The sequence below is a fragment of the Xenopus laevis genome, chromosome 6L, assembly GCF_017654675.1.
Source record: "Xenopus laevis strain J_2021 chromosome 6L, Xenopus_laevis_v10.1, whole genome shotgun sequence".
In the NCBI taxonomy this organism is placed as follows: domain Eukaryota; kingdom Metazoa; phylum Chordata; class Amphibia; order Anura; family Pipidae; genus Xenopus; species Xenopus laevis.
Window position 1 is genome coordinate 124439071 of NC_054381.1, and position 27734 is coordinate 124466804.

The 27734-nt window shown below is 34.2% G+C and overlaps 1 protein-coding gene across 4 annotated transcripts in view; it reads right to left on the reverse strand.

Moving 5' to 3' along the window:
* tox.L (thymocyte selection associated high mobility group box L homeolog) overlaps window positions 1-27734 on the reverse strand; it is a 153079-nt gene that overhangs the window by 16159 nt on the left and 109186 nt on the right. For all 4 annotated transcript variants that reach the window (XM_041566435.1, XM_041566436.1, XM_018268020.2 and 1 more), the window contains 2 exons: window positions 11980-12252; window positions 8279-8509 (listed from right to left, as the gene is read on the reverse strand). In XM_041566435.1, the coding sequence (XP_041422369.1) occupies window positions 8279-8509; window positions 11980-12252 (504 nt within the window). The remainder of the gene's footprint in view (window positions 1-8278; window positions 8510-11979; window positions 12253-27734) is intronic.

Here is a 27734-nt window from a genome sequence, read left to right on the forward strand (position 1 = left end):
TTGAAATATTCAATCATGTATGGCTTACTGTAAATGGACAGCAGATTTACTTTTCCAGCTACTACATCTTATTTAGGCATTTTGATTACTATAACACAAGGTTATAACTTCTGCAATCATTATAAATCCTCAGCTAGGGCCAAAAGGAGACATCATACATTGGCAAGGAAAGCAGAGAGATTTTTTAGATGTTAAAACACATGCAGACACGTATTTTTTCGCCACAAATTGTTAGTAGCTTTGCTACACACTGCATTTACTCTACTAATAACTACAGTATCTTTAGACACCTTTTTGATAATCAACAAAATAAAAATATGTCACACTGTCTGACATTTAATATTTATTACCAAGCAAAATTTCAAATATTTACAAGGCTGTTAGTATGAATTCCATATCTTAGCACAAAATTCAATCTGATTATTGACGTGAGGAAGGTATACATACTTATACCTCAATACAGTTTCTGTAGAGAGCATATTTTTGTATGGAAAAGGGGATCCATATTGGTTTGAGGCTCTTCCATGGACACCAGTAGCGCTATACTTTTATTGCTGCACTTCCACCCATTCTTTCCTTGAGTTTTAAGCATCGCCCTTACCCTGTTCAAATGAATCTTAAGGATCAGTTCACATTTGTTTGGAGGAGGCCGAAGGACAAAAAATGTCAGGGAATGGAATAACCCTATATATGAATTAAGTTTTTCTTACTTCCCTATATTTTACCTCAAGAAAAACGTGTCTTACCATTGGTGAAACATGCCATGTTTTTTTCCCATCCAGTTTTGTAATTTACCAGTACTCCATACTTCCATACTAAGCAAATTGCTAGCATTCAATAAATAGTTTGCACTGTGAGCATCAATCCACCTGTTTAAGGTGAATGAATTGGTCAGGAAGAGGGCCATGTCATAGGAAGATCAGGAGTACACATCTATGTTAGGTGCCAGCCTTACTGTGCCAACTGCAATTAGAAATACAGAGTTGGTAGTTTTATTGTATTTAACCAATCTACTGTATCTCCACTGTATAGTTCCATCAGCATTATCAACAATGGAACATTACTTAGTGAATGTGTGCAAAGCAAATTACATGAGAAACATGACACTGCTTAGTCCTCAGAGTAGCATGCGCCTCCTTGTATATATGAAAAGACACCAGAAGTCTTAATAATTTCATATATGCAATATTAAATCCTGCATAGTTCATGTAAACAGCTTAACAGGTTTAGGCTACTTTTATAGTTACAGGAGCACATATTTAATTACAGTTAGTTTAATAAGAAAGTGGAATTCATTTTCCAGTTGATATGGTGTGCAATAGTATAAATGCTTGTGAGAGGTGGTTGGACATGCTATTGGAACAAGAATTTAAAAAGGTAGAATTTCATTAAGCTTCCAGGGATATTTGACTGGCAGAAAATAGAGGTGATTTCAATATTGTTTGGATTCCTCTGGTGATAGGTAATACTGTGGCTGCAACTCCAATAGATATATGTATTTCTAAAGAGATTGCATTTAAAATGATTCTTAAGATCATACAAAAGGCATCCAAAAGGTATGGTATAAGAATATACTGTAAGTAGGAAAAAGCAATCATTCCCTTATATACTGTAGCTTACTCATGGGGGCAGGTTTAATAAAGGTTGAGTTGTATTTTACCCAAACATTTTAGTTTTCGAGGGTATTTTTCAGTCAAAACTTGAATTTTCATGTTAAAAAAAAACCTCAAATTTTTCAAGATTTATTACACCCCGAAGCTGGAAATAGCTGCCATCCAGAAATACTCCATCTAAAACCTGTCAAGGTCATGTAGAAGTCAATGGCAAAGGTCCCTTGAACCATTTAAAGATGTTAATAGCCTTCATGATGTTCGAGGTTTTTTCGGTGAGTTTTGCAGAAAACTTGATCAATTCGAACTATTTTTTTCCCGTGGAAAACAAGATTAATTTGAGTTTTCGGGTTGTTCACCTCAAATTCACAGATTCGAATCTAGTTTTTTCTTAAATCAGAAATAATTTGAGTTGTGAGTTCATTCGAGGTATAAAGAAACCTTACAAAGCTCTAGAATTCAACCTTTGATAAATAACCCCCATACTGTGCTATGCCACTGTTGATACTGGTAATGCAATATAAGCTCAAAACAAAATAAATATAGGAGGAGGATGGTTGAAAGAGATGGCAGAAAATAATTTCTTATTAATGAAAAATAGGGGAAGTAGCAACAATTTTAGACACAGGATCCACTATGTCCATTACAGAAAGAACTATTCTGTCTTATTTTTATACTGTATAAGACTGTATTAACTATACTATAGAATTGAGTTTAAAGAATGATGGGGTTTCTAAGAAACTTAAATTTAAGGTATAAAAAATAGATAAAAGCTACAGGGATGAAACAAGTCAAAAAGTTTGTAGAAAATCATAAATAGGTAAATGGAAATGCACATGCAAAAAAAATGAATACGTAATTCAAAGTTCACAAAAAATTGAAAATAAAAGTTAAAACCAAGTGGAAATTGCCTTATAAATACCTAAAGTATGCCTACAGTTTACCTTAAAATGGACTTAAACTATGTAATAGACTCTACACTATAGTAAAAGTTCATTTTTTAAAGCTTACTGTGACTTTAATATGTAGTGAATGCAAACTGAATTTCAACTCCAACTGCTCAATCTGAGAATATTTAGTGCAAATCTGCCACAAATGTGCAATATATTAATAAACAAATTGAATGGTAATTGGCTCCACATGAGCACCTGTGATTTATACTGATTCATAGAATGATGGTTTGTTTGCACATGAGAAGATTGTTCACAGCTGCCTAACACTTTCTAGGAGTTTTATATTGCTGAGCTTTTGGGTCTGTTTTCTGAAACAAATATTATTGTGGCAACAACATGTTAGCAAAGCTTTGGGTAAGCTCCTAAGGAATATGTTATTTTGCTACCTTTGCGGCAAGATATTTGCTAGGACATAGAACCTATATAACATCCCTTATTTATGAGCATAGTGTCACATTGGTCAGGTGGATAATGAGTTAGTCATGCTGAGTAAAAATGGTTTCATGCCAAAAAAAACAACCCAGGAGCACTTTAGATGAACACCTTCTGCATTATCGGACTATATATATATATATATATATATATATATATATATATATATATGTATATATATATTAGACTTAACCAAAAAGAACAGCACTCGCAGGACTTCTTTTAGTGCCAAACAAATAAGAGTTTTATTTCGACGTTTCGGCTAACAACTTAAGCCGTCATCAGGAAGTGATACGGCTTAAGTTGTTAGCTGAAACGTCGAAATCAAACACTGCTGTTCTTTTTGGGTAAGCCTATTATTGAGTTATTTAACCAGCACCCAGGCATCGATTTGGATTTTTGTGTACACCACACACTTGATCAGATATATATATATATATATATATATATATATATATATATATATATATATATATATATATATATATATATATATATATATATATATATAAAATTATTGAAAAGACCCGCACTCCATTTTTTGCAAAATTCTAATTATTTTTGTGTACAAAAATCCAACGTTTCGGCTACCATTGGGGCCTTTTTCAAGGATAAAGGCCTGCATGGGGGCCGAAACGTCGGATTTTTGTACACAATAAAAAGAATTTGAATTTTGCAAGAAATGGAGTGCGGGTCTTTTCAATAATTATATACATAAAACTTTGGACCTTGCACCCGAAATTAAACTGAACAAGTCCGGATTTGAGTGCGGCTGCTATAAGTGGACTATATATATATATATAATTTATATATGTATACAGCAATAGCAATCTTGTTATTTTCATTTAAATTACAAATATCTATGTATGTATGCAACAAATTCCAAGATATAACATTTTTATGGCATGTGGTTATGATTTAATACATTTCACGTTTCCATTTTTGTCAAGAAAAATGCAGAAAAAATGCTTTTCTAATAAAAGCTTACAACAAAATGTCAAAATACATATGGTTTATATCAGATTCCTATATAACATGTTACAGAGATTTCTACATTAAACACTACATGGCATTCTAATTTTCAGATTACTGCAATAGCAAGGGGAAGCTTTATAACAATGGAAACTGGGGGATCCTGAAGCAGTTCAAATTTTATCATAGTTATGGAGAATTTCCTGACTGTCAGGTTAGCAAAATGTTTACAAATTGACACATTTATCAAAGCAGATCAGTGTGTCAGTACATAAGAATGTTTCTGAATAGTTAAAATCCATCACAGACACATAGATTGATTAAAGATTCTTTTTCACTCTGGAAAAAATTCTTCATGTGCAGTATTACTCAATAAAGCTTTAATGAACACTTATAGGCTTATTTACTCATTTTCAAGGTCAAGATTTTTTTTTTCTTGAACAATAGTTTAACAAAAAACACCCATCATATTCCTTCTAGAATTCTCTACCTCCCTCAACTAAAACCATACCTTCCTTTACCCACTCCTCCATTTGTCACCTAGTTGCTACTTTTTTAAACCTCTCTACTGCCTCTTCCTTCCACATCCCTCTGGGCTTCATCCAGAAATATGGAATTGTGGAAACCCACTCCCCATTCTCTTGTCCATCCAGCTGAAATAAAACCAGCATGTTGTGCTCATTGGAAAATAGTAATATTCTTGACATTACAGTCAGAGAAGGAAGTAAGCACTGCAAAGGAATCTTCCCATTGTGGTGGAAAGCAGCTAACATTGTGAAGTTCTATCCAAATATAAGAGCTTTTATGCTCTGGCCTGTGACCGTAACAATTAATTCCTCTATAGAAAGTGTTATTTTATGTAAGCGTTGCTGTCAATTTAAGTAAGATTAAGTTACATGGGATTATGAGTATTTGGAAGTTGATTTAAAAGTAAATGATAAAAATTGTCTTGTGGGTGTAGAAACACCAATAAAGTGTAAATGATTTGATAGACTTGACACAATATTAATGGAATTGCATTGAATCCAAGAAAAAACATGTAGACTTTGTCGACTGTCTTCAAAAATGTAATTCTACTTCTTCATATCCCTGCTGCTTCTAATTTAGCAGGACAGGTTCATAATTGAAGCAAATTAACTATTTACTCTTGCCACTTCTACCAAGGGAGGGGAGGACACAGCAGCAGGAGGAAATGCGTGGGGAATTAAATTCTTCTCACTTGTGTCAGATTTGCCCTTCTACAACACATTAGCAGTAATTTCATGAGGCGTCAAACATTGGAATAAATAGTGAGGGATAAAATAATGAGGTGTTGCTATTGAGCTGAACAGCTATAGATAATTCTGTTGCATATGAATTATGCTGAGAAGAGAGATGCATATGGTACAGTATTCTCTCACTTGCATGCAATACCTGATCATTAAATTCCTGCCTAAATCCCTGGGAGAATCAGCATCTCTCTGCAAGAAGAGCTTATGTTTAAATAAACACCTCTAAATAGATGTACATACAATAGTAATTGACATTTTTCAAATAGTGCTCTAAATTCTAAATGGGTATTTCATGTCAGCTCTTAGTCTAACCACATGGCTTATTTGTCTGTCTGGCTAGAGCTTTAAAGTCACTGACAGTAATGTAAACAAGACTGTTTTGTTTGTAATTTGCCAAATCTATCACAGCCTTACTGTGCCTCCAATTAGAGATGCAATGCCAATTTTCTACGTTTACATCTGGTTTAGATTCTGTACCACTTTCATTTTTTTCTCATTTAACAGCTTCTTTTTTTTTTTTTTTACCAAACTGAAAAAAAAATGAACTCAGTGGTCTTTGTGAATTGTTAGACTAGTCAGGAAGGTAGAAACATATTTAAATCCCCCAAATGAATGTAACAAAATAATGAATATAGTAGATTTCTTATGGTTAAAGGATATAGCAAGTACCATAATAAAGCTAGAACAGAAATTCAGCATCAGCTTTTTTCAGGACATAACACGGATTTTAATGCTATAAAGGCACATTTCATTGGAATTAAGGGATTAAATATAACTGGTAAACAGAGAAAGTAATAGACCAATTTTAGAGTGTGTAATTTAACTGCATTTATATTAGATTTTGATATGGATCATGAGTCCTATATTTACTACTAATGTAGCTTTGATTGAACTTGATGGACTTTGTCTTTTTTCAACCCAATTTAACTATGTAACTATGTAACTATGAGCAATGTTCCTACACATGCCGTACTAGACAATCCAATAAATCATGTAAGACTTTAAAACATCTACTTTTCACCTTTGGCTTGTATATCGGGGAAAAAACTAGTGCCTGATCAAAACTTTGTGGAGACAGGTAGTAAGGGCCCAAAAAGTAAGTGCAACTCATGGAATGTCAGGAAAATATGCATGGAATTCAAGGAAAAACATGAAAATCGTGTTAGCACTAGTTATATCAGTGTAACTCTAAGGGGCACATTTGCTATGGGTCGAATATCGAGGGTTAACTAACCCTCGATATTTGACCATCAAAGTAAAATCCTTCGACTTCGAATATCGAAGTCGAAGGATTTATTGCAATTACTTCGATCGAACGATTAAATTCTTCGAATCGAACTATTCAAAGGATTTTAATCCATCGATCGAACGATTTTCCTTCGATCAGAAATTGCATAGAAAGCTTATGGGGTAGGTCCCCATAGGCTAACATTGGTGCTCGGTAGGTTTTAGATGGCGAAGTAGGTAGTCAAAGTTTTTTTTAAAGAGACAGTACTTAGACTATCGAATGGTCAAATAGTCGAACGATTTTTAGTTCAAATTGTTCGATTCAAAGTCATAGTCGAAGGTCGAAGTAGCCAATTCGATGGTCGAAGTACCCAAAAAAACTTCGAAATTCAAAGTATTTTTCATTCTAATCCTTCACTCGAGCTAAGTAAATGTGCCCCTAAAAGCTATTCATTTCTTGAAACTCAGACTATGCTTAAAGTGCAAGGGTATGCAAGCAAAGTTTGTGCAAAAGAGAATATTCCTGTATTTGCTTGTATCCAGAAGTATAGGACACCTGCAACAACTTGGTGGTCTTGCTTGTTAGTTAACGGCCTTAATACTGTTGCCAACCCAATACTTGGACTGATTTCTGGACTTTTTACCTTGTTTGACTTCATCACAGTCTATAAATTGCTGCTTCCTACCCTTATCCAGATCATTTTTGCTATGTCTATACGTTAACTTTTCCAAGACACTGGCTCATAGCCAATTTCAGTCTTATATTCAGTATCAAATATGCAGGTCTACCTCTGAGCTGGATATATTTCTCTGCACACTTAAATACATAGAGATACAAGTGGCTCAACAGATGAGCATATATAATAATGTATTAGAACTCTTTTTGTAAACACAGATAATTTTAGTACAGTGTAACTGTTTATCAAAGCTAGACCATTAAACAAATGTTTAAATAAAGAGTTCATAGATACACTAGGGGGTTAACAATGTTTATTAAACAAAAAAAACCCACAAAAAACAGAACTGTAATTTAAAAGCTTTGCAAGGTCATGAAGAAGTCAATGGGAGTTGCCCTAGCTGAAATGTAAACTATTTATTTAATTAGCGTTTTTACATTTGTTCAAGCCAAGCTACTGAGCTTTTCTTGAGTAAACCAGCATCTCAAAGTAGTCAAGTTTTTTCCGTGATCTTATTAATTCAAGTTTTTTTATTCTGTTTTTAATAAATAATGTAGCATTCATGTTTTTTTAATTGTGAGTTTATTCAAGTAAAAAAAAAACCCCTAAAAATACACACATCCGAATTGTGATAAATACACCTCTATGTATACACTTTAAACTGTTGTTTAGTGGAGAAATTAAATATTTGTGACATTTGAAGTAATTGTTATTTTTGGAAATACAGGTGGCAATTCCTTTCTATACCTGAACGATTTTGAGGAACATGCCTAGCAAAATATTGAAAAGGTTATCTATAACCGTTTACTCACAGCAGAAGTCAAATAATATTTAAACCTAGTATAGTATAGAGAAAAAAGGGAGGTATAGGATTTTCATATGACTGGAAATTGAGTTAATGCTTATAATAGCAAGACAAAAGTGCAGCCTTACTTACTGTCCATTGCAATAAAAGAGAAGTTTCTCGAACAAGTGCATAAATTCTGGGAGGGTAAAAAAACAATAGCCCCTGTAACTGTGCATAGGAAAATTACTCTGTGGTTGTATACATTTTATGCGAAAGTTATTTGTAATAAATGCACTGTATGCACTTTAAACAAGGCATCACATTACAATTGTAATACACATGCATTTACCTGCTTTTGTTCCTCTCCAAGTCCATCCCACATTGAGGCAACTATTTTGGAAACTTCACCAAAAGTAGCATTTGGATTTTGGCCTTTAATGGCTGCCTGTGTGTCTCGGAAAAATAATGCATAGGCGGAAACTGGTTTTTGGGGCTCATTGGGGTCCTTCTTTTTTTTCTTCTTTGGAGTTTTAGGCTTCTTTGCCATATCTGGGGCTGGACGCTTTTCTGCTCCACTGATCTGTAATAGGGAAAAGAAAAAGTCATAAATATACCAACAACTTTACCTGATATTCACCTGAGTAAGACTGAGGTTATTACAACATGTAGTGCTTGAGTTCCTGCAAAAAAAAACAATGGTGAAAACCTATTACAGTGTTTGTCATCTCTTGATGATGTATTTGTTATTATTTGTTATTACAAACTACACGGGGTGTTTTGCCTGTTGAAGCTTGCAGACCATTTGAAAACAAAGTCAGTAATTTAAAGTCTGTTTACATAGATAGATATATAATAAAGAAGAGCACGCAGAACTCATGGAGGCCTATTTATTAAAGGTTGCGTTTTAGAGGTTTTCAAAAACCACGAATATCATAAAATGTATTTAAAAATTCAGAAAAAGCACAGGAAAACAGTAATAGAACAGGAAAAGCTGCAGAAAAGTCATGAAAACTGCAACTTTTTTGTACTATTGCACAAAAGCCAGTGCGAAAAACACCCAAAAACCTCTAAAACCAAAAATCAAAGAAAGATCATCCAGTTGTAAAAGCAACATCTGCCGTTGACTCTAAAAACTGTGGCCCATTAGTGTTTGTCATTTCTTGATGGTGTATTAGTGCAGATGTTCTACCTATGCTAGCACATATGGGTTTAATAGATGTATATGTCTTCTGTATATTTATGCATTTGTATCTATGCTATTTATGAATGTGCATTTACTTATATCAGTGTAACCAGAGGTTTCGGGAGGCTCTCATTTCTATGAGAAAAACATATAATCTTTTACAAGGACTGGTGAACTGGGATTGCTAGTACTAGTCTAGTTCTGTAGGGGTAAATGAGCAAGAGACAGCACTAGTATATATATCTATCTATCTATCTATATATTTATATCTATATATATATATATCTATCTATATATATATATATATATATATCTATCTATATATATATATATATCTATATATATATATATATATATATATATATATATATATATATATATATATATATATATATATATATATATATATATATATATATATATATATATGCAAAAGAAGACAAGCAAGGCCAGGAATTTTCTTGTGGTTGAAAAAGTGAAAAAGTGTTATTGCATGTATTGCCTTTACCGTGCACCCAGGTGATGACTTAAAACGGAGTGCTGTCCATATATATATATTTATCTCCAACAATATTTTTTACAATATATATTATATATACATATATGAGTTATCTAAAAAATTAAATAGAACATACAATTAAAATAGTGTAATACTGTAACTGTAACAAAAAAACAAAGCATAGCAATAGCCGTAATTACACCATTAAATATGGGAATTGCAGTTTTGTGAAAAAACTGTTTTTTGCCTATATGCAAAAATACTGTATATTTTGTGAAGCAGGGTGGAATTTGTTAACGTTGCCCCAAACTCATGGAGGCCTATTTATCAACAGTCTAATTTTAGTGGTTTTTGTGGTTTTTTAAACAATGGCAAAAGCACAATTAAAAAATCCAAAGAATGGGAAAAGTTGGAAAATCCGTAATTTTGTTGTCGCACAATAACTACAAGTTTTTCGTATTGTCGCACAAAAGTCAGTGTCAAAATCACTCAAAAACTTCTAAAGGCACAAATCAAAGAAATATCTTCCAGTCGTGAAAGTGGACATCTGACATTGGCTTTTATACAATTTTGACAGATTTTTGCTGGAGTATTCAGAATCGTCACAGTTTTGTCTCATAATAAATCCTGAAAAAGTCACACTTTTTTTCCTGTTGAATTTTTTGGCGTCAAAAATGTTGCAGTTTAATAAATCAGCCCGATAGGGGCAGAAATGCAGTACTAGCAAAAACTGCTTGATCGTATGCATCCGAAATGCTGTAAATTAAATGTAGATCTATTCATAGTCTGACATATGGAAACATTTTGTGGGCCCCAGTTATATTAAAAATATAATGCATTTACATAAAAATGTGAAATTTCAATCTGAGAGAACAAAGACATATTGGGTTCAACACATGATGCCTAGAGGACACATTTATGAAGCAATTACAGGCAGAAACAATCATGTTCAAAATTACCATTTACTGGCTTTTTTCAACTAGATCTGGTCACATTTCACATCATCTTCTATTTGGTTCACTGATTGCATAGGTCTATGTATAGGTTGGTAATATGTTTATCAACTGGAAAACGGATACTTTCCCCTAATTCAGTGTAAAGTTTGAAAGCTCTTATGTGGACATAATTGGACACATATGGATTCCTAAATGTAAAACTCAATTATAATTACATTTGTGATGAAAGGCTGTAGTTTAGAACATGGCACAAGAGTGTGAAAATAATGAACCATCACACCATATACTGTGGAACTTATTTTTGAGCATATACAGTTTTCCTATCTAGGAACATATCAGGACTCTTTAAAAAATAAAAATTAGAAGTACAGGTATGGGGTCTATTATTGAGAATGCTTGGGACTTGCAGATTCCTGGTCTTTCCATAAGCTGGAGCACTTTGCCTAAAAACCACTATAATACACAGAAGAACGCACCCAGGAACTTATAAAAAAGACCTTTACATTGGGCAATGATTTCACCATAGATGGCTCTTTAAAAATTAAAATTTTGTGACAGCCGGTGACGTCACATTCGGTACTTTCCTGATAAAGCCGGAACCAGCTGAAGCCAGGAACCCGGAAGAAATGCGCATTCAGCGCAATGCCATAAACCAGGCATCCCTGTCGCACCCCCACTAGACCATCATGGTGAGTTGTTACATTAGGTTGGGCATGAGATGAAGAGGAGAAGGCTTTCAAAGAGAAGCATGTGTTACCATGGATCAAGATCATATTGTTTTTCATTTATTCCTTTGGATTTAAATATTGATATAGGAGCAGAGACAATCAATTCAGATTCCTGTGATTAAGACAATTTTGAACTTTTCAGATTTTTAACTGTATTATTGTCCTCTATAACACAACAAGAACAATTCTGTACCGTTTATGAAATAATTAAGTTACTCTTCACTCTCTCCCCTCTGAGAAACAACTTTTTGATTGACGGTAATGTCTAATACATCCTTTGGGGGGGGGGGGGTTGCAAACTTAACCCAGGTGTTCACTCTTTAAAAATAGTTGGCAAATGGAAATCCTGTTTTTTGGCATGCAGGGTGTTTGCCAGAGTCTGTTGTTTTGTTACCTTTTGTTTGTGCTGGAGTTGGTTATTTGAGTTATTCTGCTAAGAAAGGGAGCCCCCCTAAAAGATGCATTAGAGTGACCTACCTGTCAATCAAAACCCAGACCTCAGCATGAAGAGAGCATGAAGAATGACAGGTTGTGGAGAGTAAGATACTGTAGAGTAACTTGATTATTTCCTAAACTGTACAGAATTTTTAATTAATTGTATTTAGAAAGTGTCTTATTTCAGTGAGATGAAGCTTATATTAAATTGTCATTTTCACAATAAGACAAACATAAATATACTCATACTTTTGAATTATCATCCACTTCATCTTCATGCACTGAACTAGATGGTGAAGGGGTTGCCGATTTGCTTCCAGGAGGAGATGGTGAATTATGGGCAACATTGTTTCCTCCCATATTGAGTCCAAGCTGAGCGCTGAGCTGTGATTGATTGATTGTAGTCAGCTGGCCATGTTGCATCATTCCTGACTGTCTGATATCTGGAGGCTGGGCCCTTGGTCTCATAGCTGCCATTTGTGAGTGATATTGTGTACCTTCAGAATTTTGCAGCTCTTGCATCTATTGAATAAAAAAAAAGAGAAACACCTGAGATTATTTTATTACAAATTTAATTGTCTTTCAAATTACTGCACTATATTTTATAATTACACTCAGTAGGAAAATCATTTAATGAAAATCCATCAGGACTATTCTCTAAAGCATATACAATGCTATTATAATAGAACATATCTCATTTTATGGCTCATAAAGACAGAAATGAACAGGAGTTTGCAAAAGTTGTATGCATTCATTTTTAACCTGGAGGATGAAGACAACTCTACTAAACGCTGTAACTTTGTTTAAATGGGTTTGGCCAAAATCCAAGTGGTCTCAAAAATTGTTATTCAGTAGAAGAAGCAGTTACCCAATAAATTTGCCATCTTTATGTCTTTTTATAATTACCATCTCACTCTTAAATAGATTCTTCATAGATTGAATAACCAAATAATTCTAATATTTTTTTTAAAAATGATTTCCTTTTTTTTCTGTAATAAAACAGTACCTTGTACTTGATTCCAACTAAGATATAATTCATCCTCATTGGAGTGAAAACAATACTATTGGGTTTATTTAATGTTTAAATTATTATTTAGTCAACTTATGATATGGAGATCCAAATATTGGAAAGATCCCTTATCTGGAAAACCCCAGGTCAAAATATTTCTGGATAACCTGTGCTATACAAACAAATTCATACAATACACTCCACGGAACATATAACATGTCCCTTGTGAGATTATTCACAATTAAACAATCTTAAATTATAGGTGAAATTAAAGAATGGTAGTTTATTTGGTTTAATCAGAGTGTCAATCTTAACAGAGCCTACTGAAACCTGCTTTTTAGGATATTTATTCTACAATTCAAGAGCCCAAATAATTACTGAGCAAATGAAAATACATTTTGATTGTAAACAGAATTGGAGCCAACATGAAAGTGATCTATTAAGGACACTGCACTTTTTATTTAATGAGCCATTATTTTAATTGATGCAATTCATTACATTTCTGTGGGGACTAGATTTAAGAACGTGTTTCATTTGTGTGCATAGATAAAAAGATATTTAGGCATATCATCATGTGCAGATGTTTTATGACTTTATATTTTATCATCTGAAAGTCTGATTGCTTTGAAATAATTAGATAGATACAGTATTTATTGGACCTTCAAAGAACATTAATGCGTTAGCTGTTGGCTTTTATTATAGGCGAGAATTGCTTATTTCATTATTTTTTAGATAGATTACTGTGAATTTATGCAATCCTTTACCATACAATTGAAGCATAAAATAAAAGATACTAGCTAGGTGGCAGATACTTCTCTGTATGATCATATTAAAACTAATATAGAGGTAAAGAAAAGCCCTTTTCTTGCTGATTCCTCCACTGGACAATCTCACAATAATAGATCATTAAACTTTATTAGCAATATTGTGAAACATTAGGTGATACCAAGAACACAGGCCTACCTGAGGTTATCAAAAAGAAGACAAGTATGGGATCTGTTATCCAGTATGCTTGGGAACTGGGGTTTTCAGTATAAGGGATCTTTCAGTATTATGGATCTTCATACCTTAGGTCTACTAGAAATCATGTAAACATTAAATGAACCCAAATAGGCTGGGTTTGCTTCCAATAAGGATTAATTATAATTTAGTTTGGATCAAGGAAAGTGAAAAAGGAAATCATTTTTAAAAATTTGGATTATTTGGATAAAGAGTCTATGGGAGGCGCCCTTTCCATAATTCTGAGCTTTCTGGATAACAGGTTTCCGGATAACAGATCCCATACCTGTACATTCATGGGAGACTATAACTCCAAACTAAAATCTTTCTATAAATAGATAATTATTGTAGGACTGCAGTGTGTTCCTCAATATTTAGCAACCAAAAAAAACTCCTACATTTCCCTTTCATACAGCCATGAGCCAATTCCTGCACTGGTCCCCATGATTATGACAAAGGCATGTAGGACTTGGAGGATTACTTGTCTAATCATAATAGTCTATCTACAATGGCCCAGTGCTCACAGTACAAACAATTTAAGACCGACCTGAAGAGAAAATGAAGAAAGACAGATTGCTGAGAGGGGCATAATGTATAATTCAGAAACAGAACATCATTTTAATTGATTATATTTATATTTAGGCTTCTAAAATTAAATTTGTGCAGGAGTTCACCTTTAAACACTACATTATTTGTTTGCACATTTTGATTTCCGCATTGATCAAATAAAAAGGTTACAGATATATGAAAACATAATTGTCAGCCTGCTGTAGTTTTAAGAAGCATCCAGGGCAATAAATAATCATTCACCCCCAAATGACCTTTATATTTTGTCTCAATTAGTGATGGGCAAATTTATTCGGCAGGCGTGAATTTGCGGCGAATTTGCGTGTTTCGCCGCCAGCAAATAAATTCGCGAAACGGCCGTGAAAATTCGCGTCAAAAATTCGCTTGGTCTGTCATGGGGGTAATACCCAGAATCCGAAAACCAATGCCTCCCTGCAAAGCAAACAGTATCTAATGTTGATGGTCAAATAAATTGGGCAGGCACGAATTCACTGTGAATTTCCATGTTTTGGCGGCGGCAAATACATTTTCAAAATTCGCTGGCATCCAAAAAAATTTGGCACACATCACAAAGTCGCTTGTATCAAAACCGTTGCGCGTCAACATTATTCGGACGCCCATTGACTTTAACACCTGCGTAAAAAATAACGTGATCGTCAAAATTGCCGCAAATTGACACAGGAGTCAAAATTTACGCAAATTCATTTTCCGCCTTTCTCTGGAAATTTGCTAATTTTTTGTCAAACTGAAACGGGAGAAATTCGCCCATCACTAGCATCTAAAATAAAGATATTAGGTACATGTGTCCTGCATCTGTTCCAGTTAAAACAGGTAAGCATTAATGTACTTTATACTTTGTTATATATAGTGGTGTATCTCATTTAAGCAAAAAAAACATGTTCAAACACGATTTTCACAAATTAACATTACTTTAAACATTAATGACAAAAATAATAAATATAACTAAAAGTAATAAGCTGGTTACGCATGGTATTGGCACGAGATTCTCCCGACATGAAATACTAAGAAGTGTGAAAGTTCCAGATGCAGCCAGGTCACTGGTTTCCACATTAGCACTTTTTATAGTGCATGCGATTCCTAGACAAACATTTATTTTTGATGAATAATTTTTCACCGATTTTATAGCCTATTTTAAACGCTGCATTCCCTTTTCAGAAAATTAGAGTGCTCTACTTTTTTTTTCAGTCCAGTGTTCTGTGTAAATATAGTTCACCAGCAGCCTCTGTAATAACCACACTATTGTTTCATGTAGGCAAAATATGGTTTATGACAGATTACCAGTTCCTCGCGTTCATGACTAAATTGCTTTTCTCTGTGGGTCTTAGTTGCCAAATGAGATTACGAGCCTGTAAATTCACTGCTGCCTAAACAATAAGTGCTGTATGAAAGAAAAAATAGTGGGAGAACTCTCAGCCAATACATTCACTCGCAAAGCTATCATTATCTCTGCCTCTAGCAAACAATCTATATCAAAACAGTTGTACACATAAAGCTCTAACTACATCTTGACTGAATCTCTTTTGATCCAGCTGTTTTACTGAATAGCAGTTGGTGAACAGAGCACTAGAACATGGGTAGCCCCCAGGCCCTGTTTGCTAATGTTACTCACCAGCTGCTGCTTTGCGTGGTGTTAGTCGGCAAGTCCTGGATGGATGCCAGTTTTTAGCAAGAGCAAGATACAGTGAAGAATCTTTGAAGCCCTTCCATTTACCCCTGCTTGTCATTACTTGATGCTGAGCATTTCTGAGTAATGTCCTGAAGGCTACTGCTAGAGCTGAACTGTGATCAGTCTGAGCCCCACTGTATAAAATACACACTTGGCTATAAATGCACTGATAATTATTAAACACATTGCGGTTGGTAAGGACCAGCAAAAAATACATTGCTTGCAAAGGGCATGGTGACATTGACGTATTTATTGCAATGTAGAGAAAAGTATCTCTATGAATTTAAAGGTGCAAAAGATTTATTTGTGTGACTTGTTAGACATATTTTCTAGCGTAGAATGAAAGTGTATACTTACTATTTCAGCCACAAACCCTTTATGTCATATAATCTATACAGAATTTGGCACTGTATTAAACACGTTTGTCGAAAGGAATTATTTTAGCTAGTTTAGAAATTCTAAGAACTTCAGTGGTTTTTTTAAACTCTGGAAAACTTCAAAAAATGCCAAAAAAGTAATCAGACTGTGGGGATTCATTACATGGATTCTGTGGATACTCCTTCCCACCCAAGTCATATTAGCTGTTGTGGAGTTATGTAATAAAAGACACAAAGTTTGCCCAGGAGCAGTAAACCATAGTAACCAATCAGCAGATAGCATTTACTGGTCACCTGTTTAAAAGCATGCATCTTATTGGTTGAGATGGGTTACTGTTCCTGGAAAACCACACATTTTTAGAGATTTCTGGAAAAAAGCGCTCCACCAATAAGCACAGATTATGTTAGTTACTCTCACACACATTGGCATTACAAGGTCACATTACTCCTCGGGGCAAATTTACTTATGGTCGAATATCGAGGGTTAATTAACCCTCGATATTCGACTGCCGAATTGAAATCCTTCGACTTCGAATATCAAAGTCGAAGGATTTACCACAATTCGTTCGATCGAACGAAAAATCGTTCGATCGAACTTTCAAATCCTTCAAATCGTTCGATTTGAAGGATATTAATCCATCGATCGAACGATTTTTCTTCGACCTAAAAAAGATAGCAAAGCCTATGGGGATCTTCCCCATAGGCTAACATTGACTTCGATAGGTTTTAGGTGGCGAACTAGGGGGTCGAAGTTTTTTTTAAAGAGACAGTACTTCGACTATCGAATGGTCGAATAGTCGAACGATTTTTAGTTCGAATCGTTTGATTCGAACTCGAAGTCGTAGTCGAAGGTCGAAGTAGCCCATTCGATGGTCGAAGTAGCAAAAAAAAATTTTTGCAATTCAAAGTATTTTTCTATTCTATTCCTTCACTCGAACTAAGTAAATGGACCCCCTCATGTTGAGTGTGATTAGCAGAATAAGACCAACATGTATTCTACTGCTAATGATCTACAAACAATTTGCATGAAACTTGTACTGAACATTGATGTAACATTTCAGGTGCTTTTTAAGGTCCTTTTTTACATGTTATAAAAGTACAGAGAGGAGAACACAGTTATTTACTGCACTCATTGCATCTATAGTATTTAAACTTAAAGGCATTTCTTCTGTAAAATATAATTATTCATTTTGTATATTTTTTGTATACTCTATTTTATAAAATGCTCATACATACATTTAAAGTTTATTCTTTTACAGGCATTCAATCTGTAAAATATACACATGCTACATATACCAGTGGGATTGTTCACATATGTTAAAATCGGCTTCTCTGTGCAGTATTACATACCCCATAGGTTTATAGAAATATAAAGTTCAAGTAAGACTTACAACCCAAGTGCGATTTCATGTTCCCCACATACAGAATTGGGTGCAGTATATTTACCAGGACCGCCATCGCAGGGCCCCATATGCCAAAATTTCCTGGGCCCCCTGGGCTGCGCCCACCGCAAGCACCACCTACAGGTCCGCCCTCCCCACCCCACAGGTCCGCCCCCACCACACAGTAAAAAAACAAAAAAAATATTGGTGGCTAGGGTTCTCACATGTTAATAAAAAATAGAAAGATATTGGTGGTCAGGGCCCCCCATAAAAAAACATTTGTGGCTAGGGCCACCCATTTTAAAATATTGGTGGCTAGGACCCCACATGAGAAAAAAAATTGGTAGCCAAAATTGGTGGCCAGCCCCCCCCACATTATAAGAAAATTGGTGGCCAGGGCCCCTTAAACGTCCATGCCTTCCCGAAGTCAGCAGCTCTCAGAAAGACGAGGGGCCCGGCTAATCAAGTAAGTGTGGCGTGGCCGGGCCCCCCTTAACCTCGGGGCCCCCTACAACTCTCCCCCCTGATGGCGGCCCTGATATTTACTATATTGATTTACTGACAATTTGCATGATAATAAAGGGTTATTAAAGAGTTGAGATGTACGCCTCAGTAGGTAAAAGGAAATTGATTCCTCTGCTGTAAAATGTATTCTTTGACTTATGGATCCATCTGTAGTGAAGTTGAGCTTACTTAACAAGACATTGCCCAGGGTCATAGGACATATTCTTTCTGTATGTCTCTATTAATAACAACATGTTTACAGAAGTTCTCAGGTAAGTAATACATGGTTATGCTGTTCTCTCTATGAGGTACAACAAATGGACCTGATGTAGTAGACTTCATGTTCCTGTTTTAATTGGCTGTGGTCACAAGACACTCATTTTTTGGTATGTCTATATTTCAAGACAATCTTGTAATCCATTATTCATTGAAGAGTCTGATGCTATTCATCCTAAAAGTTCATAGGCATTTTAATATGAATATCATATGTATTAGTGAGTTAACAAAGCATAAAATGACTTCCTCAGCCTATGCCCACAGCATAAATGAAAGTCATACACATAGATTATTCCTGCTAAAATGTAAAATACAGATTTGTTTGAAGATCTATAAATATTGTTAATATATAATATATATGTGTATGTATGTATATGCACACACTATCTAGAAATAAATTGGATTACATTGTGATACATATTATAAACTGTTTTATAGTGTGAATGGTAAATATAATAGAGATAATTGACTGGTGTTTTAGCAGAGGCAATTCTCAGTATTGTCTATCGCAGGATATTTTGTATTCACAACAAGTAGCTGCTTCTAGAAGCTCTGTGTGTCTTCACCCTTATTAACTCATTAATTACATTTAAATATTTATAATTTATTGGTTCAGCAACTAATTTGAGTGCTTTATGTTAACCAGGCTTTTTTGTGCTTTTACGGGTTATTTAATGAAAATAAAGCTGTTACAAGTCAATTAAAGAGTTATAAGAAATCATACAAGATCTTTAAAGGGGTTGTTAAACTTTCAGGGGCAGATTTAGCAAGGGTCAAATTGAAAATTCAAATTTTTGAATTTTTATATGGTCAAAACTGTCAAATTCGATTAGGGAGTTATTAAAGTTTGATTCGAGTTTTTTAAAAAAAATGTAAGAACTCGAATTAGACTATTCATCACCTAAAACCTTGCGACTTGCTGTTTAAGTCAATGGAAGAGGTCCAGGGATCAATTTGGAGTTGTCTGCAACCTTCCTGACATTTCTAAGAAAAAACTCAAGTTAAAATCCAGTTTTTAAAAATCTTATCCAATTTGATTAGAGTTTTCGGGTCGATTCCATCCATCCAAGTTTAATGAATACAATTTTATTAATAAATTTCAATTGACGGGAGTTTAGGAGAGTTTTTAAAAACTCACATGAATTAGAATTTCGACCTTTGATAAATGTGCCTCTTAGTGTGATATAGAGTGTGATATTCTGAGATAATTTGCAGTTGGTTTTCATGTTTTATTTTTTTTGTGTTTTTTGAGTAATTTAGATTTTTATTCAGCAGATCTTCAGTTTGTAATTTTAGGTTCAAATTACTCTAACAACAATCATTGATTTGAATAATAGACTAGAATATGAATAGGAGAGGGCCAGAATGTGGCCTGTATTTCAAACCTTGCAGAGCATTTGTTTTTGATGGGGTCAGTAATGCCCATTTGAAAGCTGAAGAAGAAGTCAAATAATTCAAAAACTTTAAAAAAAAGAAATACATGAAGGCAAATTGATAATTTGCTTAGAATTAGCCTTTCTATAATATTTTAAAGTTAATTTAAAGGTAAACCATCCTATTAAAGATGAACTTTGGTCCTTAGGGACAGTAAAGAAGCCATCTTGGAAACAGATACGAATGAGCTATGTTACCCAGTCACTTGCCATGGATTGCAAAGTCTATGACATGTGCTGTGAAAAACCTGGCTGTTTATGCAGTAGAGTTGCCACACATGTTGTTAAACAAAATCAAGGAAACACAGCAGTCAAAAAAAGTTTGTTGAGGTGAACAAAGGCTACATACGTCTAAATCATATAAAAATTAGGTATTCGCAAACCTGCAAGACAAACATACAGTAAACAATGGCCTTGTGTGTCCCAATCCTGTTTAATATTTCACCAGGGCAAACAAGTAAAAAATTAACAAATTGAAAATAATCCAAGAGCAGGAAGAGGAACACACAGGGACAGGGCAATAATACGAGTAAATAAGTAATTACAATAAAAAAGACATCATCAAATATTACATCTGTAATTTTTTCTATAAGGATAATAAATGAATAAAAATAATTTTGCTAGTTTAAAAACAGCATTATAATAATCAGTCATGGATTCTAAAACCAAATATGTTCTACTGGTATGGGATCCATTATCCAGGAAACCCATTATCCAGAAAACTCAGAATTATGGAAAGGCTGTCTCCCATAAACTCTATTTTATCCAAATAATCCAAATGTTTAATAATTACTTCCTTTTCTTTGTAATAATAAAACAGTACCTTGTACATGATCCAAATATATAATTAATACTTATTGGAAGCAAAACCAACCTCTTGGGTTTATTTAATGTTTACATGGTTTTCTAGTAGACTTGAGGGGTTATTTATCAAAGTCCGAATGCCAAAAACTCAAATTTTTTTAATTTTTAGTGTAAAAAAGCCAATTTTTTTCAGGATTTATTAAACCCAGAGGCTGTAAAAAGTCAGAATCCGAAAATCCAGCATCTCAAACCCACTGAGGTTGTATATAAGCCAATGCGAGAGGTTCCCTTCCTATTTGGAAGTTTCTGTGGTTAGTTCGAAAATCCAACTATTTCTGACTTTTCGTGCAAAAATCCGAAAAATTTGGGCATTTTGGGAAAAATCTCCCAAAAATCATGCAATTCGAGAAAAAACTCAGAAAAAACGTACTTTCCGTTTTTTTGTACAATTTTTCCATTCTTTCCCGAACCTATTTGTGCTTTTTTTTAGCTTGGTCTGACATTTTTTATTTAAAAAATTGGATCTTGATAAATAACCCCCTAATGTATGAAGATCCAAATGAAGGAAAGATCCATTATCTAGAAAGTCCCAAGTCCTGATCATTCTGGATAACAGGTCCCATAACTGTACAAGGATTTTAATGGTGAGCAAATCCAAGGATACTGACTTGTCAGGGAAATATAGCAGGAAAATGTTATTGTTTTGGTAAACGTGAGTTAGAATTGTACCATTTTTCAGGCCCTTGAAAGTCCAATATCATTGAAGTTTATAGATAGTATAGCTAGATAGTAGATGCATTATAATACTGGCCATAGATATTAATACAAAGTAACAAAAGTGACACTGCTTGGCCTAGTGGTAGAACTACATGTTAGTGGGCCTTCTCACCTCTGGAGGTAGGTCTGTATATTATAACAGTCTTTCTGGTGTGTGAACATATAAAGTGAAATATATTTTTCTCAAAATTGCAAATAATGAATCCCCTCTAAAGCACCAATACTGAGGATCTCACTTAGGACTACTAAAGTTTCATCTTTTGAATCATCTGCTGGTATGTACCACATATAAAGATTCCTTTCCTGTCTGGGCCTTGTAAAATGAATCCGATAATCAAGTCCTTCTGAACATAAATACACACATGCATATGTTCAAGCCAGTATGTCTACTTCTGAATAAGGCATACCATATATACTCGAGTATAAGCCGCCCCGAATTTAAGCCGAGGTACCTAATCTGCCTAAGAAAACTTGGAAAAATTTATTGACTTGAGTATAAGCCTAGGGGTGAGAAATTAATTTTAGGACATGGCCAATTTAAAGCTTTAAAGTTGCTGCTTACTCACTGATCTGAAGTATGCAGTGACTCCTCCCTGCTGCCAATACTTCTCCCCCCATCTCGCTTGATTCTGCTTCCTTAGCCCTCAGCCCCTCCCCTCGCAGCTCTTGTCACTCAGTCCTCCCTCTTCTGGCGCTACCTTTTCTCCACAAATTGAACCATGCTCTGCCTCTCTTCTTTCTGACAGGCGCCATATTTAAAAAGTATAACTTCAGAGCTGCAGCCCCTCCCACAACTATGCATCACGAAGGAAGCAGGACACGTCACAAAGGGAGAAGACGCGCCTCCGCTACCTGTACAGGTGCGCGCTCATATCACAGAGTGACCGTGCACCTCATCCAACTGTCATCTCGAGAGCTCCTCTTCCAAACTCTTGCGTGCGTCTATTAAAAATAATGCGCGCACATTTTCCCCATATCTCCTGTGCACTATGCGGAAAAAAAGGGGAAGGGCTGAGGAGGGCGAGTACTGAGTGACGAGTGCTGAGCGGGGAGGGGCTAAGGAAGCAGAATCAAGCCACGAGGGGGAAGTATGGGCAGCACGGAAGAGTCACTGCATGCTTCAATCAGTGAGTAAGCAGCAACTTTTTTAGCTGACGAGTAAAAGCCGAGGTAGGCTTTTTCAGCACATTTTGGGTGCTGAAAAACTCGGTTTATACTCTGTAATGTTCTTTTAATATATATATATATATATCCTTTTAAAGATAATATTTTAATGGATGGCGAAGCCAGAAGGTTTCCAAGCAATTCAGCCCTTTTTTAATTTTTAATAATATTAATAATAATATTGAATGTACAGATGCATTGGTACTACTTGTAAACATACATACTGATTAATAAGAAATTGGACCCTTAGAATTAAGTAATTAGGTATATGTTAGCAGAACTTTACATCCTTCTGTATTCTAGCAAACTGAGGGAAAAAAAAATCTATACTATAATTTTATTTTACTTTGTGTTTCTCTTTCATGTTTTTATAGGAAAGAGTAAGGGTCTTAAAACTAATCAAAAATGCCCTAGGCTGCTATTTGCTGTTATTAAAATGGTATTATCCTTAAACTAATGTTATAATGAAAAGTTGTTAAAAGGGTTAAAAACCTTTTAAATATAAAAATATCCTCTTGATTTAAACTTATAAAAAAGAAACAGAATAGACCTTCTTTCTGAATTATTTAAATCTTCGCTGACTGATCAGTGAACCGTGAAATTAGAAAAGTGTTGTTGTTAGAAATGTTCACTGTTTTTTTTAAATAAAACTTTCGTATAAAACTATGGACGCAAAGCCAATTCGAGAAATGGATTTTAGCCAAAATGTATGCTGTTTAGAGATATTTGGCTGACATAATTAAAACTTTTTTTCTCCTGCAAATGGAAGATTAGTAAGCTATTACAGAAGCCTAAGATTAGTTAATAAATTGCAGTTGCCTTTTCTGATCCTCTTAAATCTTTCCCTGTTTACTCATTTAACTACTCTAATTAAGGTATATTAGCATGAGGAGTTGCATTTTGTCATATGAATGGTAATATCAGAATTACCTATAAATGAAACAAACAACTTTTGAAGAAATCTTTCACAAAGTGGAGCCACGTCGTCTTGTCTCACTGTGTATTTGTATACTGCTGAGATGACAATAAAGTTTACTTTGACTTTGACTTTTGTCATTAGAACTGAAACTGTGGTTTGTTAACTATACAACTAAAATGAGTATGGGTTACATGGCTGCAGATTCTGTATTTGGATGCTCCCATCTTTATACTAGCCACTAAACCCCAGGAAACAACATTTCTAAATTGGTAAAAACACCATTGCTGCACGTACATCAGAATATTGGTTCAGATTTCAATCATTGAAAAACATTATTGCATGGTTAAAGTGAAAACTCAGTTGAAGTCAATGTGACAATTTGAAATTGAAAAATGTTTTCCCCAAACTGAATTTGATTTAATCAAATTTACTGGGGAAGTATGCAGAGCATTATAGAATTAGAAATATAACATACTACACAACATACCATCAAACATAAAGGGGCAGATTTATTAAGGTTCGAGTTGTTTTGTCCTCGAAAATTCGAGTTTTTGATCTGTATTTTTGATCAAATCTATCAAGTTTTCTTTAAAAAAAACGGGAATATTCAAGATTTATTATGCCCTGACCCTGGAAATAGCTTGAATCCTACCATAAACTACGTAATTCTGTCAAGGTTTTGTAGAAGTCAATGACAGTCAGTTTGCAATTTAAAAATGAATAAAACAGCCCTTTACATGGTGTTGTTTTAAAATGCTTTAATTGCTTATATTTAATATATTATATTTCAGCCTGCAAGATGATCTGTTAGATTTTTTTGGTGGAATGACTTGTAGTCATGTTCTTTTCCTGGATTGATAAATGACACAACGTAGCCACCAGTTTAAGTCATTGATTAGTTCTTTTCTAGTTTTATCTTGGTTATTAGAGGATAAACTGACCATATCAAGGCGCCAAATATGCACTCATAACAGTACAATTTAGAAGAAATTGTATCTAAAAATATAGTGTACAACATAGTGGGGCTCATGCTGGCTAAAGGAAACATTATTTTTGTTTTAAAACTAAGGGGGTTATTTACTAAACTCCGAATGCAAAAATAAGGAAAAATGTGTGATTTTTTTTTTATATAAAATCAGACTTTTCGTAATTTATTAAACCCTGAGGATGGAAAAGTCAGAATCTGAAAATCCAGCATCTCAGACCTGTTGAGGTTGCATGTAAGTCAATGGGAGAAGTCCCAATGATTTTTTGATGTGTGCTGGGTTTTGTGCAATACCCCAAAGTTTTCCGAGTTTTCGAGTGAAAATTCGGAAACAATCGTGAAATTTGTGAAAATCGGATGAAAAAATCCTAAAATTCTGATTTTTTACGGCAAATCAAATTTTCGGGAAAATTTAAATTAGCATACAAAAACCCTAGCGGATTCGACCGGAGTTTGTAGCAGAACATATTAAGATAAATTCTGACTTTGCTAAATAACCCCCTATATAAAATAGAATTGACACATATAACATTTCTTGTAGGTTCAACCACTGTACCCCTAAATTATGCAGATACCCTTTTCTTTATAATCAGTATTCACCACTTGAGGGTGATACCAGCATATAGTAAATGGTGAACTATTTGTGTTCATTCTTTGTTTATACCTACATATTTATGCAAGATCATGAAACACCAACAAAAGCAGAAAATGTAGAGACTCTTGCAATTTGGCGCAGTATGGAAATGCTTTCCAACCTTTTAAGCTTCAACACTAATTAGATTTTTGTATGCAGCTGTATTCTTCACATAAAGTATGTTTTTATAAACAAATGCCAGTCTTTTTTATTGTTACTAGGAATTTGACTTCTTTGAATTTAATGTTGTTACACTGGGTTCCAAATCTCAGAATGTTGTAATGTGCTTTTAATCTTTGAAATTGCTATGTTGACAGAAACATTTATAAACATTGGCTATGTGAATTAGGCAACTAAATTAGATTTTAGAGATGATGATTGGAATGACAAATAGTGGTTCTTCAAATAATTCACATTGAAGCAAACAATAAATCTTCTTTTGAGCAGAGATCTTATGAAACTTCATTTATCCTGTGTGACCACTGAGCAAAGGTTGAACTTTAATGAATGGAAAACAGCAACAAGGTCAGTTTTAAAAGCCTCCCTGGCCAACTGTCTGACATATCAGAGCATTAAAATAGCTAGCATGGTAATTATTGTTTTGGCAGAGTCATTGAAAATCAGGCTGTGGCTTTGGGAGTATAGAAAACTCAATGCAAGATGAAAAAAGTATACTATGGCTATTAGTTTTGCATTCCAGCTTTTCATTTAAATTTTTTTTAACAATATAGTACTCTGAGTGCAAGTTGTAACGTTCTATTTTCAAAACAGTGATGACAATTAAACTTACATTCATAGACATGTGGAATTATATAATAATATATACCAGCTCAGTTCTCTATTAAGACATTAGACACTGGCTTTTATTATTCTAACTACACAAGATAAATCTGAGCTAAGTGCCAATTGGTTGCTTTGACTAACACTATTTTGCTTGAGGCTAACAAATAAGCCCAATGTTCTTTATCTTCTCAACAAAAACAAAAAACATGGTACACAGATATGATATTTAATATATTCATTCAGGGTCAGACTGGGCCGGTGGGACACCAGGAAAAAAACTCTGTGGGCCATGCCGGCTTATTACTATAAATAGATATATGCCATGACCATGACTTGGGAATGAACCTTCACAGACAACTCCCTGGTAAATATGAGAATAGCACTCATAGCAACAATCCAAGTCCCACTGTGACTCCTTCAGTTACATTGAGTAGGAGAAACAATAGTCTGTTGGAAAGCAGTTCCATCATGAAGTGCTAGCTCTTTCTGAAGCATAGAATGAAGCTGACCTGAGATGGCTGCCTACACACCAATATTACAACTTAAAACCTGTTGGTTCGGGAATACATTTTTGAATAGCAGAATAAATTATTTGAATTGTTAACAGTGTGATTTAGAAATAAAAACGACACCTAAAAATTATGACAGAATCCCTACTTTGCAGGTCCCCAGTCAATGCAACCTGTCTTTTGTACAATATTATTACAAGGAGTAATAGTAATTTGAATAACTATTTCATGATAATGGAGGCATAAAACATAGCCTTATTCGGGTAAAGTTAGTTGTTAGTGTTAGTATAGCAGGTAATTTGAATTAATCTATGTTCTATGAAGCATTTTAGCTTTGATTTTTGGGGGTGTCTTTGGCTATATAATAAATTGATTCCAAAATAATCTCTGACTGTTGTAGAACTACTTGCCTAATGTTGTCCTCTATTACTTTCGATGTAAACTGGTAATTCGTGGATTCTTTGTATAAGTGTAATAATCCTTTATTACTAAGCTATTCATTTACAACAATATTGATAATTTTACATCCTAGTAAAGAAATATATATTGCTGAAAAATAGTTTGTTTAATAAGATCATTTCACATAATTTATCAACATACTCTTTGTTAAGAAGCAATTTCTATAAACTTTAGTCTAGGAAGAGAAAAAGCAGCTGCATTGTATTAATAGTAAAGAAAATTACAAGTAATTAATTACAAGAATACATTTACACACATGACTGCAAAGAAATGTGCAGAGGCAAACTGTTTAGAAATCTGTTAAACAGCAAATTATGTTAAACAAATGGAAAATGTAATAAAACTACTAGAAGCAGAATATCCCAGATGTTCTCTCTGAGTACATGATGCGAATTACTGGGAGGAATGAAGACATGTGCACTACAATAATTACAGGAAAAATATAAGATTATTCTGATGAGTTGCACACATTTTTAAAGCAAATAAATTGACAGTTTCCCACTCTTAAATAAATCTTCAGCACACTGTAACTTCCATATGAATGTCATTAGAAAACCACTGAAGCATCAATTGTATGTAGAATTTTAAAAAATAAAAACAGAAATGAAGAATATTTTCTAAAAATAAAACAAAATATTAAAACACAAAGGGGGTTATATAATAAAAAGCACTACATTTGTCCAGGAGCGGTAACCAATAGCAAACAATAAGATGCTTGCTTTTAAACAGGTGATCA